At 42.5% G+C, this 13,973-nt stretch overlaps 2 protein-coding genes across 2 annotated transcripts in view; one reads left to right on the top strand and one right to left on the bottom strand.

Moving 5' to 3' along the window:
• The window catches only part of MED12L (mediator complex subunit 12L), a 302,774-nt gene that overhangs the window by 63,364 nt on the left and 225,437 nt on the right, over positions 1-13,973 (bottom strand). Inside the window, exon 16 of the mRNA XM_040974792.1 lies at positions 1,045-1,192. Coding sequence (XP_040830726.1) covers positions 1,045-1,192 — 148 coding nt within the window. The remainder of the gene's footprint in view (positions 1-1,044; positions 1,193-13,973) is intronic.
• P2RY12 (purinergic receptor P2Y12) lies at positions 1,113-13,118 on the top strand. Its single transcript, XM_040974794.1, has 3 exons — positions 1,113-1,443; positions 9,520-9,678; positions 11,193-13,118. Exon 3 carries the CDS (start codon positions 11,207-11,209, stop codon positions 12,233-12,235), a length of 1,029 nt encoding a protein of 342 aa, XP_040830728.1. The 5' UTR covers positions 1,113-1,443; positions 9,520-9,678; positions 11,193-11,206; the 3' UTR covers positions 12,236-13,118.

Below are 13,973 nucleotides of genomic sequence, written 5' to 3'. Positions count from 1 at the left end.
TGAGCCTCTGCTAACTTCTTATTTGCTTTATTTACCATCCATTTAAATGTGTCCTTATCCTATTTAGCCATCTTGATTCTTGGCTCTCCCCTATCTGCTTTTTTTAATACCTCACCTTTTTTCTTGGAAAGAATATGAATACGGGTAAGCGTTAGCAATACAACCCAATACAGTCTCAAGACTAGGTCCCCTAGTCTCACTAGGGGAGAGCTATAAAAAAGTATTTTGTACTGAAAACCCACAGTAGGATTTCCATAGCACTTCATAGCAGGTATAAGAAAAATGCTGTGGTCCCTTCAACAAGTGCAAAGTTTGTTTTTTGTTGTTATTGAAATATTAGACAGATAAACGCCAATGATGAGAATGGAGTATATAGGATGACAACATATGTTAAGTCCTGACTACCAATGAAGTAAACAACCTTGACAAGGGTAATTAGGCAAATGTGGATAATGACAAAATTCTGATACACAATGTGGTGACACAGACACAGCTTCACTAAGTTTCAGCCAGTGTCACAAGCATGGGGCTCCAGCACTCTAAAAGGGCAAAGCTCCAGTTGACATCACCTGGTACAAAAGGCGGTCCTCTGGACTTACCGAGACTATGCCTCTAAATAAGCTGAAAAGATGAGCAGCTACTACAAAGATTTTCAATTCACATGCAGATGGGAGCGTCATGGAGAGAAAGGGAATCACTGGCTGGAAGCAAGAGATGGCAGAGGAAGAGGGGATGAGACCTCCTTTCTAATTAAACGTTTTTCTAGCTCCATCTTCAAAACTTCATTTGCGATTGACTGCAGGGAATGTGGACCAGGCAATAAAAATGACCTACTTTGACCTACAGAAAATGATACACCAACACAAGGGTTGCTATAAATGGGATCAATGTCTCGGCATTAAACTGTGCTTATTCATACTTCAACATGACAGTCATTCAAGAGAGGAAACTGGCGACAGTGACCAATAAGATGATAAGGACAGAAACAAGGGGGAAGACAGGGGCCCGCTCGGTCACGGGCGCAAACACACAAAGGCTCATTACCCCCCGTCTCCGTGGTGCTCTTCTTATTGAGGATTTTCAGGATATCTTTGGTAATCTTCTTCAGCTGATGCCTTGCTTCATCACGCTCTTTGCCGACCCCATAGAGGAGGATTGTGCGCTGGTTACATTCATGACTTGAAGATTCATCCTGCAAAGAAGAAAACGCATGCTGAAACCCCTGTGTGCCACGGTGGGCTGGCATTCCACTAGCTGCAGCTCCTCCATGGTTGGCTGGCATCGCCACCATTCTGTCAAAGCCTTTCAGCCTCCACTGGACACACCCGTGCCTAACCACTCTGGAATCTGCTAAAGTAAAAAACAAACAAACAAACAAAAAACAAAGTTATCAACTGACCTGAAGGATGAATAGAAGCATTTGAGGTGGGCCAGCATGACAGAGTAAGTTTGGGCTATTGAAAAACTTTTCATTGCTGCAACTTACACATGCCATTAATTTCACAGCATGTGACAACCTATCTAGTCAGACTCTTAAGGATAATGTCTTAACCTAGTAACCTTGCTTGTCCAGATATATTTGAGTATATATGCACATATAATAAAATAGGTTTCAGTTAGCCAAAAGTTTTATAAGGATCCTCAAATATCCATAGAAAAATATTCCATTTACATCCAGCGTGACTGTGTGAGAATATGTGCATTTGTTCCCAAATGACAGAACAATTAGGAGTGTTGATCTTGCTAGATGTGCAGTAAACAGGAGGAAATGCAATATATTTTGATACCACAGCTCGCATCATGGACCACCTCCTCACTGCAACCCCAAGCAAGTCCAAGCATGACTAGGTTGGTTGGTCTGTCTGTCTGTCTGTCTTTTTTTTCCCCTTTCTTCCTTTCTTTTTAAGATTTATTTATTTTCATTGGAAAGGCAGATTTATAGAGAGGAGATAGAGAAAAGAAAAGATCTTCCTTCCACTGGTTCACTCCCTAAGTGGCCGAAAAGGCTGGAGCTGAGCTGATCCAAATCAAGGAGCCAGGAGCTTCTTCTCCAATGCAGTTGCCAGGTCCCAAGGCTTTGTGCCATTCTCTACTGCTTTCCCAGGCCACAGGCAGGGAGCTGGAAAGGGAAGTGAACCAGCTGGGACATGAAACCAGCACCTATATGAGATCCCCACGCATGCAAGGTTATTTTGCCGGGCCTGACCTGGGTTACTTTTTTCACATAGGAAAAGAAATTGTTTAGTCTCAGCCTAGGCTAAACCAAGCACACATGACTGTACATGTCTGGGGAGTGTTCTCTCTATCTCTGCTTTTGGAGCTTTTGCTTTTGGAGCTTTTCGCTCTGCGTTTCTCCCTTGGATCTGCCCAGCTCCTATTCTGCTCGGTAGACCCTGCAGCTCTATCTCTGGCACCATCTCCTTCTCTTACTCTGTCTCTCTGGCATTGACAGGCCCTTACTCCTCCCTGCCAGCCCGTGAGAAAGGAATCAAACTGCACCATGCCCAAATTAGTCACAGCTGCAAGGAAGAGCAAACCCCACAGACTCAGAGAAGCCCCGTGCTTCTGCTGGAGGACTTCCCTGCGTGCTTGGTACAAAGCAGCACGCTGCTTCTGCAACCTTTCAGTGAGAACTATGTCACTTGGCTCACACTCTATTGTTTCATCAGTCTGCCCTCCCCTCACACACATGCACCAGCTCACCACATCCTGATGTGCTGGTTCCTCTCTGACTGTACTTGCCATAAAACATCCTGATCTGCATGCCTACTGCCCTCCACCAGCAATGTTTAATGTTTCCGGCGTTCAGATTCACACATGCACACAGACAGCTAGCAATGTTTCTCCCAGTAGCTGTTCTTACTCAACTCCCTGCGTAAAGTCAACACAGGAAGTGATTCCTACGCCTGAGCGGTTCCCTGTCGTCCCAGAGGATTACTAATACATTCTTGTGTTTATCTGGTGGGACATGTGTACAGAAACCCTAGGAAAGCAATAGGAGGTCACGGAAAGTTGCACAAATCTCGGTTATATGCCTGGCAGGGCATCGGTCAAATGTAGCTAACATTAAACATATGGGTACCTGAGAGGTTTAGTAAAGCTGTTCAGTAATTCTTCATAGAATCTCCACCCATGGCAACAGAAAATGCTAGTGATGGTGAGAAAACCCAAGACTGAGGATTCCTATTCCAAGGAGCATGGTGTCTTGGCAGAGACAGCGGTCCATGACAGAGGGTGAGAGAATATGCTGGAAAGATGCATGCAATCAGCACCACCACTCAAACATGGCCCAGACTGCAGCTAACATAGCCCATGCCAGGGACAGGATGGAGCTGCTGCTGCATCTGACTGGTGCTACTTGCCAGTGCCTTGGTCTTGGACAAGGAATCTCTCAGAGCTTCAGATACTCTCAGAAGGCAAATGTTGATTCTGTTGCCTTCCTGGCAGAATTATGTGAGAAGAACTGACAATGTGTGGAATTTATGTAGGAGCACACTGGACACAGAGCTCACTGCTAAGTCACTTTCCAGCTTTTCGCCCACATCTCACATGTACCCCAAACCCACAGCATGCGGCATTTCTCGGTGTGTCTCTAAAATCCTACACAGTTTGCTAGGCTGTTGTTTTCTCAACAGCCCTCTTTGCGCCTGTCGAAATGCTGTGTGCAAGTACAATGTCAGGTCTCTGACTTTTACTGAAGGTCCTCACCGCTGGAACAGGAAAGCAAAGGAGACTTTACAGCATTTCAGCAGTCTAATTCCCTTACTTTTTGCTACTGAATGTGTGTCTTCCACACTTGCTTGTAACTTTTGTATAGGTGCTGCAGAAATGAGCACTAGACTAGAAGTATTGTGAAAGATTCCACGGTTATTTTAATATTCTCTTGAAGATCACTGAGTTGACACTCATTATTTGTGGACTTAACTTGTGTGCAATACACAGTATATAAGTGAACTACTGAGCAAACACATAGCAATAAGACAAGATCAAAACCGAATTTAGCGTAATGCTAAACCTCCCAGTTAAGTGAGGAGAAAGGGGAGAAGTCAAGGGGATAGATTGGATGCTACATCAAAAAAATGTTTTCAGCATAAAGGAAGACTCCGTGGTAGGAATAAAGACTGAAAAACAAAACTAACCGGGAGGGAGTTGGGAGAGATTCAAGCACCTGAATACACACCTCACTGTACTTGGGATCAAGCACCAGACACAACAAACTGGCAGGGAGAAAGGACATGTCGCATAAGTAAGGAGCTCTCAATTTCACTAGCGTAAGAAACTTGAGGCATTGATGAAAATTTCCTAAATAACGTGATGTTATTTGGTTTCTAGTGAACACTAATAAGGAAGTGACAGCTCAATGAAAAGGGAGCTACATCAAGCCCCAAGAGAGGCGTGAAACTCCAGATTCTGTATGGGGAAGCAAAGCAAAACCAGCTGAGACTGAGGTGGTAAACAAGCCATTGTGTAAAGCAGCAGCCACAGTCAAGGCGCAGAAGTCAGGGGAGGGCACATGCGCACACACAGGCCATCAGCGCTGTGACAAATGGGGCCACCATCACCCTAGATGACGCCCCAGATGGGTAACTAAAAAGTGAAGCTTCTCTAGCGTGGTAGGGAAAGAAAGCAGGAAGCCAGGAGCTTGAAGTCAGAGGTGATGCTGAAATTGTGCAGGTTTGAGAAGCACGGGAGTTTTCCACAGAGTTTTCAAAGGAGTTGGTTTTGGAAGCAAACACATGACTTGAGCATGAGAGTGTGGGATGAACACACCACAGCAGCACAGAGGCAGGTGGAAAAGAATGACTTGTTAACTACAGTGGGGAATAGGATGGAAAGATACTATTTGTGTCTTAAGATGAATTATTTCAGAGAAATCATGATTGTTGATACTAGTCTTCAAAGAGACTAGGAACAGAGAAGTATCAGATATTGTGCCTGTTTTAATTTTCAAGCTGTAATTACTGATTTATTTGAAAGGTAGAGTAACAGATAAAGAAAGATCATCTGTGGGCTAGTGCACCACCCAAATGATCACAACAGCCAGGTTTGGGGCCAGGCCAATGCTAAGGACAGGGTCTTCCACATGGGTGGAAAGAACACAAGAACGTGGCCCATTGACCACTCCATTCCCAGACACATCAGCAGGAAGTTGGATTGGAAGTGGAGCAGCAAGGATTCAATCATTCCAAGATGCACCACTGTGCCACAAAACAAGCCACAGAAACTTTTTCGAAGCTACTTTTAATAAACTACAAGACTTGTTTACATCAAAGATTTTAATTATTTGTTTGCTTATTATTATTTTTTAACTAGAAAATGTGGGCCCAGTGCAGTAGCCAGTGGCTCAAGTCCTCTCCTTGTATGCATGGGAATTCCATATTAGCACTGGTTTGTATCCCAGCTGCTCCACTTCCCATCCAACTCTCTGCTTGTGGCTTGGGAAAGCAGTCGGGACGGCCCAAAGCCTTGGGGACCCGTACCCACGTGGGAGACCCAAAAAAAGCTCCTGGCTCTTTGCTTTGGATCAGCTCAGCTCCAGCCATTGTGGCCAGATGGGGAATAAACCAGCAGTCTAAGGAAATGCACCAACTATTTATACAGTAACCAATAACTTCTATTCTTTTAAGTTGGAACTTAAAAATTCTCAAATTGCATAGTTCTAAGCAATTTAATGAGTTGAAATAGGCACTACAAATTTAATGTTAATTGCTAAGTTACTGATCGAACAAGAAAAAGAATCACCTGTCCAGTTAAGCTGCTGCTTCCAGGCTGGCCAGCCTGTTGCTGACTAAACGGGCTGCTCCCCTATAAACCAACTTCTTTCTGCAAGTCTCAGCCTACAGATTACTTCCTGAATATTATTTCACACTCAAAAATACTCAACTGATCAAGAAACAGCAGAGCGATACATCCAACATCCTGGTAGACTAGGGTTCCTGCCATCCACATGGGAGACCCGGCCAAGCTCCCGATTCAGACTGACCAGACCCGAGCTGTTGGAAGAGTGACCCGATCTCTTCATCTTCCGCTCTCCCTTTCTGTTATTCTGCCACATAAATGAATCTTTGTGAAAGAAACACAGTAATTTGAGTTCTGCTCTAACTCATCTCCATGTCTTATAAACGGTCAGAATAGTAATTTTTTTTTAAGATTTATTTATTTTATTGGAAAGGCAGATATACAGAGAGGAGGAGAAACACAGAGGAAGATCTTCCGTCTGATGACTCACTCCCCAAGTGACCGCAACAGCCAGTGCTGTGCAGATCCGAAGCCAGGAGCCAGGAATTTCTTCTGGGTCTCCAAGGCAGGTGCAGGGTTCCAAGGCTTTGGGCCATCCTCGACTGCTTTCCCGGGCCAAAAGCAAGGAGCTGGATGGGAAGTGGAGCTGCTGGGATTAGAACTGGCGCCCATATGGGATCCCAGTGTGTTCAAGGTGAGGACTTTAACCATTAAGCTATCGCACCGAGCCCAGAATAGTAATGATCCTAAAGGGAAGTAAAACAACTAGATTCTAAAGGTTGCTTCCTTGTCTTCAGAACGCTAATGAAAATCAAATGAAGTAGATGCAATTGTCCTTTTGTTAAAATTAAGTGCATTTTATATCTCAATGCTTTTATTTTGTACATTCAAATATTCAACCCAGTATACATCGCAAAGTGCATGTAGCACCTCCACTAATAGCACGTCTCCTAAAAGGCAGTTTTTAGAAACAATTTACTATTTTTTGCTTACCCTTAAAAGACACCTTAAACATCATTAATTCAACTAAGCCTACCTTGTTCAGAGTAAAATAGTCTCAAATAAACATTCCACAAGCGGAAAGTAATAGGCTTTGGGCTCAGGAGAAGAACGGACGTGGGCATGCATGAGACTGTGGTGCTGGAACAAGAGCATCACCGGGTTATTTTCATGACTAACCGTGCTTGAGCTGGAGTGCCTTTCCGGGAGGCATCCTCCGTTGCACTGTACAGGACCTCCTTGTTGCATCACAGCGACAGTCCACAGTACGACTGCCACAGTCCGTGATAAATGCAAGTAACGTTCACCTGCTTTCCAGCCCAACATTAAAGTCAGAATGACAGATAACTGCATCGCAGGACGCAGCACTCTAAACACTGCTGTTCCCGGGACTCCCTTTAGGGGAATCTGTTGTAAATCTAACCGATTTTCTACACATAATTGGGTGATGCCAAGCCAGCTCAAGTGTGAACTGCTTAAAACACATGTCTTCAACCAAAGTGCTCATTCATGCCTGGACGAGCACATGTAGATCCATAAACTGCTGGAACTAAAGTGCTCAAACAAAAGTCTCATCTCACCCTCCCGCACAAAGCCAGGTCCTCCAGGGCGCAGAGTCCTGCCGTTTCAAGGGTGGCTCAGCAGGCTCATTTAAAGCTAAGACTTTCCAAGAGCAGACTTGGTAATTAAGTAATAGACTTGGTAAAATAAATAAATCAAATAAACACCCTTCAAAGTCAGTCTTCTGTCCATTTCTCTAAACCTCCTTGATGACAGAACACAGCTAGCTTAGTTCTGTTCCCTACAGCACAATTATAAGCTGCATGGGTCACCACCTTCCTATACATTTTTCACTTTTGAGGTGGAGGAGGAACTAGCAGTCAACTCTCAATGAGAAAATATTAGAGAGGATTCACAGACAAGCAACTTGAGTGAAAATCAGAAAAGGCAAAAGTATTTTGGCTCTCAAATTGGAGTCATTTTTCATCCTCAACATTTCTACTGAAATGGAAACACAAATTCTCAGTAAGGTAGCATGATTTAAGTATCCGGAATTAATTTTCCCTGAGCATGGAAAATCAGTATAAAAACATCACAATTTTTGTTGTTGCTGTTAAGGCTTGTTTCAATTGTCCATGTGGGATCCCAACACATTCAAGCCAAGGACTTCAGCTGCTAGGCCACCACGCCAGACCCAAGGCCTGTTTCAATTGTGCTCCCTGGGTATCTATGAGAAATGTCCCTAAGACTTTACACATGGGTATAAACACAGGTGATCTGGCCATTCACCTCCCCGTGCCTCCCGGTTGGGGAGGCTGCTGCAGAGAAAGGGGGATGAGGAGGAGCCTCTGAACACAGCAGTTATAAGTGTATGTTCTGGGGCCACCCGGTGCCCATCAGAATGGATTCTCCTACAAACGTCATAGTTCTGCTCCTAGGGAATAGAAACAATCAAAGAATCTCCATTAAAGAGTAGACAATATGATTTAACTGATAATTTACGTAAGAAATGAAATGGTAGTTATCATTTCGCTAAAGGACACACAAAACTACCAGCTCATTTAAAAAGTATAATTCTGAGTCTCCAAACAAGAAGAGATAATTAAGTTTTGCTTACAATAGTCATGGAAAAACAGAAATATGAACATTGAGAGCTTCATGTCAATTAATATCCCTTAATGACCAGTAAACATAACTGAAAAATCAGAACTAAAATAACTGAAATGTACAGATTGGTTTGAAATTCTCCATGGCAGCAAAATTTTCATGTCCATGAATGTTAGATTTTTTTTTTTTTTTTTTTTAGTGTGAGAATACTCATTAAAATACAGATAGGGTGGGTTTTGGGGACTTGCCAGATTTTCTGCCTAATAGGGTCTAAGCTACTCTGGAAATGGGTTATTTCTAGTAAGTTTTCTTTTTTCTGGGTGATTACTGGGCTGCTGAGAAACACTGACGAATATACGCAACATACGCAGACATTTCGTATTCAGGCAACCGCTATTAAGGAAGTGCCCACATCCGCACAGTAACACTTCTACAAAGGTGAAAAAGCAACCAGTTTTACCCTCTTCCATTTTGTACTTTCTGATTTAAAAGTTTAAAAACTGTATATAAAAGAATAATTGAAAGAGGCTTTAATTGTATACCCATGTCCGCCTAATTTTAAGTCCATGTAAAAACAAATATACAAAAAAGTTTAAGCTCAAGACAACCATGGAGTATACTTTACACAGTAGGCTTGGCTATGGACTGAACTTTTTTTTTTTCCTAATGTAATTTTGGAATCTGATAATTTATAATGGGAGGAAGCTGTTTTGTCTACAAAGGACTTACTCAAACCCAGATTCGAAATAATGACATTATTAACCAGGGGAAGAGGCACACCAGCACAACCAGGACACATTTGGAGTTAAAGTAATTACTTGTTGGAAGGGTTTGCAGGTAAATAACCATCTGAGGGAACAAGCTGGCGACCTTCTCCAGAAAGCACGCTGTGCAAGCCTGATCTCAATTTGGATTAACATAGAAAATAACCACAGGAAATCCAAGTTTCACATCATCAACTGCATGGCAGGTTTCAGTACAAGGGAACAAGACTTTAGATTTTCAGCTGCTTTTGCAAAGATGCCTTCTCAGCCATCCCAGGAAATGAAAAAGCAGAAGTCCAGCAAGCAGACAGATGGAAGTGGAGCGTCCTCATAGCTTCAAGTCCACAGTGTCTTGGAGGTGGTCTGACTGCCAAGCTTTCTCTCTCTTTCTCCCTCTATTTCTCTCTAGGACACCCAAGACTTCTTGACAAAAAAAGAGCAGGAGAGTTTCGTAAAATGGTTTGGCAACTGAACTAAGACAGTGAACAGAAACATCCAATGCCTCTGCGGGTGCCTTGATCTACTGACTGGATAAACTCAAGTCCTCCAGAATCGACAGGATAACCAGGTAATGTGATACATAAAACATCTGCATATTTACATGATGATGTGTGGGTATGGCATCCAAATTATTTATCAATGTAAGCGTATTTGAAAGAACACAGGTCACGCTAAGGTATCAGAGATGATCATGATTTAGTTTTTTTGTTAAATACACAGAGCTAGGAAATAAAATACAAGTAGATGTTTATTTCAGTTGAAGCATGAAATGAACTTTAAATATTGACAGAGCTAAAACTGTCAATATCCCAAATGCTTGTTTAATAATTTACAGTCCATTCAAATTTAGCATTTCAAAGTGCCATTTCCAAAACTGACAAGTGAACTGATCCTTCATCAATAAAAATGGGGTATGATTTTAGCGTTAACAAAGAGTGACACAGATGAGGGAAAGTAAAATGATACTGTGACAGCACAACAGCTAATTGCCTAACTTTCACTTATTTAAGGATTGGAAAAAAGATTCTGCCAACACTGTGCTTTTTGAAATTACTATGTCTTATTAGGGGAAATATTTTATGAAGAAAACATTTCAGTTTGACTTTGATAAAATACAGACATTTCACTTTACATTCAAGATTTCATTTCCAACTTCAGGACTTGTATACTAGAAAACATCCTTTATTTTCTTTTCGCTATCCCTTGCGGTAACAACCTATAATATCAGACAAACGTGGTTTTGATGATTTCTTCTCACTGCCATTTGATACACCATTAACCTAAAAAGCATGGCCTGGCTGACTTGAGAAATGTCAACTGAGAATCTCGCACACAGAGGCCATCTACTTAATTTTTATTGCTTTAATTTTAACATGGCGTAAGGTTCAAGAAAGCATCCATGATGGTTTCAGATGTACTGTGCAATGCTGGAAATGAGATATGCATGGGTTAAAACAAATGCTGAGCTGCTGTGAGGTCAAATTTGAACAGATGACTGAGCAACAGAAAGGAATACATGTCTTCCAACTTACGCAGAACACTAAATATGAAACAAAAAAGCTAATTTAATAAATTTCTCAAGGGTGACATCACATCACTCCTCACTTTTTTTTAATTTAAAAGAGCCAAATGCGCAGGCACTAGCCATTTCTCCTTTGAAATCTTTTGTAAAACAAGAGTTGGAAGAAGATGTAGAAAAAGTGACTTTACAAACTAAAAAGCTGAAACACATGGAAGTGAATAGATTTGGCAAAGAAAGCACAGCCCAGCCATCTATCCCACGCCAATATGTTAATACTGGCGGACATTGCGCTGGAACAGTGTTGAAGCAGGCAAGCATTCAACACAAAGGAACACTAATCGTCTCTGCAACTGTGTGCAACATCTCTTTGCCTTGCTCGACATGGAACATGTACCAGTAAGACAGGGTTAAGATTCCATTTCTGGGTTCCTGCTAACTACCACCGTTAAGATGAGAAACATCAGTTTCCAGAACAAGCTGTGTCTGTGGGAAGCTACGGCAACAAGCCGAGACCAAAAAATAACCTAGCCCTCTCTCCTTCCCTCCCTCTGCGACTCCAGGTAGCAAAGAAGAAATGGCGGCCATTGCTAACCTCACTGCCGGGCCGAGCAACAGCAGTCTCTGTGCCAGAGATTACAAGATCACGCAGGTTCTCTTCCCACTGCTCTACACGGTCCTGTTCTTCACAGGACTCATCACCAACAGCCTGGCGATGAGGATTTTTTTTCAAATCCGCAGTAAATCCAACTTCATCATTTTTCTGAAGAACACGGTGATTTCCGACCTCCTCATGATCCTGACTTTCCCGTTCAAAATTCTCAGCGACGCCAAGCTGGGAACGGGACCCCTGAGGACCTTTGTGTGTCGGGTGACCTCAGTCATATTCTACTTCACAATGTACATCAGCATTTCCTTCCTAGGGCTGATCACTATCGATCGCTACCAGAAGACCACCCAGCCATTTAGGACATCCAACTCCACCAGCCTCCTGGGGGCCAAGATTCTGTCTGCCGTCATCTGGGCATTCATGTTCTTACTCTCGCTGCCGAATATGATTCTAACCAACAAGAGGCCGAGGGACAGCAATGAGAAGAAGTGTTCTTTCCTGAAATCAGAGTTCGGTCTGGTCTGGCATGAGATAGTGAACTACATCTGTCAGGTCATCTTTTGGATTAACTTTTTAATTGTCATCGTTTGTTACACACTCATCGCCAAGGAGCTCTACAAGTCATACCTGAGAACCAAGGGTGCAGGCCAAGTCCCCAGGAAAAGGGTCAATGGCAAAGTCTTCATTATTATTGCCGTCTTCTTTATTTGTTTCGTGCCTTTCCACTTTGCTCGAATTCCCTACACGCTGAGCCAGACCCGGGATGTCTTTAACTGCACTGCTGAGAATGCGCTGTTCTATCTCAAAGAGAGTACGCTGTGGTTAACGTCCTTGAATGCATGCCTTGACCCCTTCATCTACTTTTTCCTCTGCAAGTCCTTCAGAAGTTCCCTGACAAACATGCTGAAGTGTCCCAAGTCTGCATCACTTACATCCCCAGAAAAGAGGAAAAAGGGACAGGACGGTGATGACCCCAGTGAAGAGACCCCAATATAAATCAATGGACAGTGCCGGGGTTCAGAATCCCTGAAGGCAAAGCCCTCAGTGGAACTGTGACCACTGACCAGGTAAAAGCCAAGTTAGTGAAATTGGCTTTTCAGACAAGTCACAGAAGACTCTGACAGGATTGTGCAGTGACTTTTCCACTGCTAAAAGCTAACTGAAAGTGCAGTGAAACAACCTAAGCTATAACTGCATGGCAAAACAAACTCTACTGTCGTGCTGCTTGGAACACTGTACATAATTCATAATCTGCAGTTTTGACAAGGGTTATAAAAATACAAGGTGATTAAAAAAACAGAAAGCACAATTCCTTTATAAATAACAAAGAATGGTAAATCCAACACAATTTTCTGAATAAAAATTAAACTTATTAATCCCACTTACCCAAATTGACAATGATACTTATTAAAGAAATTTAGGTGAATGCCAGAGAGAATAACTACTAACTTTTAATTCCTAGCAAAACAAAACAAAACAAAAACACAAAAAAACCCTAGGAGACATAAGCTAGTTGAAATAGTATTTGATTAGAAAATGTTTGAATATTAAGATTTTTTAAATATTTTTTTCAATAAACACTAGAAATATCAAGGGAGGTTCGAATGAAGTACTTTCACGATATGCTAATACTAAAACAATTATGAATAGTTTTTAACACTAGAGAAAGGTTTTCCTAATATGTTAACGATTTCAGTAGATGGAATGTCATCATTGATAGTTTTCTTCATTAATCAGCTCTCACAAACTTCCTGCTTCTGCTAATGAAAAAATGACTGATTTGATTACACGGTTACTCATAAAAAGTGACTGGATTGTTTGAATTCTCTATTTGTAATTGTGGATATTGCATAAAAAGTTACAATAAAGCTTAATCATACTTTGTTTGGAATTCTTTGCAGATACTCAACACCATGATAACTTCCCCGATACAAGCTTATCAAACTCGAGTCCATGTGTCCAGACACATCTGTCCACACTGTGCAATGCTTCCTCTGAAGCTATCGTAGTCCCTCGGTCAGTTCACATGCGAATCAATGGGTCGGGTTTGAGCATCCCAACTCATGCAAGCCACTTCCAGCATTTTAGTATATCCAAAATACGCAACACATGTGGGGGGCTCACACCGTAGTCCGTGTATAATCCTCAGAGCGGATTCTCAAGCCAGGGTGTCACCACAGAAACCATTCTGCAGAACTTCAACGATAGCTATGACTCTGGGGACTCATCATCACTTCTGCTGAGTTAGATCGCGGTACAGATCTCAACTCCCTTACTTCCCTGAAAGGGATTGATTCTCTGTAGTCCCTCTGACACTGCTGCTAAGTGAGCACTGAATGTTAGCGGAGAGACAACAAGACTCGCACCACAGAGGGAGACACTGTGTATACAGGACAAACACCGGGGCTTCTGTTTTCTATGTAAGAACACCAGCACGGTCTCCCATGTGGGTGCAGGATCTCAAGGCTTTGGGGCATTCTCCACTGTTTTCCCAAGCCACAAGCAGGGATCTGGATGGGAAGTGGGGCCTCCAGAATTAGAACAGGTGCCCATATGGTATGCCGGCGTGTACAAGGTGCAGACTTTAGCCGCTAGGCTATCACACCGGGCCCCAATGGGTTTATTTTTTAAGAAACGGTACACAAAATCTGTATACTCAGCTACTGAAGGTAAAAGGTCAGACCCTCCTAAGGCTTCTAATTATTACTGGTGTCTTTTAAGGGTTTGTTAAAGA

The sequence above is a fragment of the Ochotona curzoniae genome, unplaced genomic scaffold (genome assembly GCF_017591425.1).
Source record: "Ochotona curzoniae isolate NIBS_2020 unplaced genomic scaffold, NIBS_Ocur_1.0 contig_2599, whole genome shotgun sequence".
Lineage (NCBI taxonomy): Eukaryota > Metazoa > Chordata > Mammalia > Lagomorpha > Ochotonidae > Ochotona > Ochotona curzoniae.
Note: the sequence above shows the minus strand (reverse complement) of the source record. Positions and strands in the feature narration are given on the sequence as shown.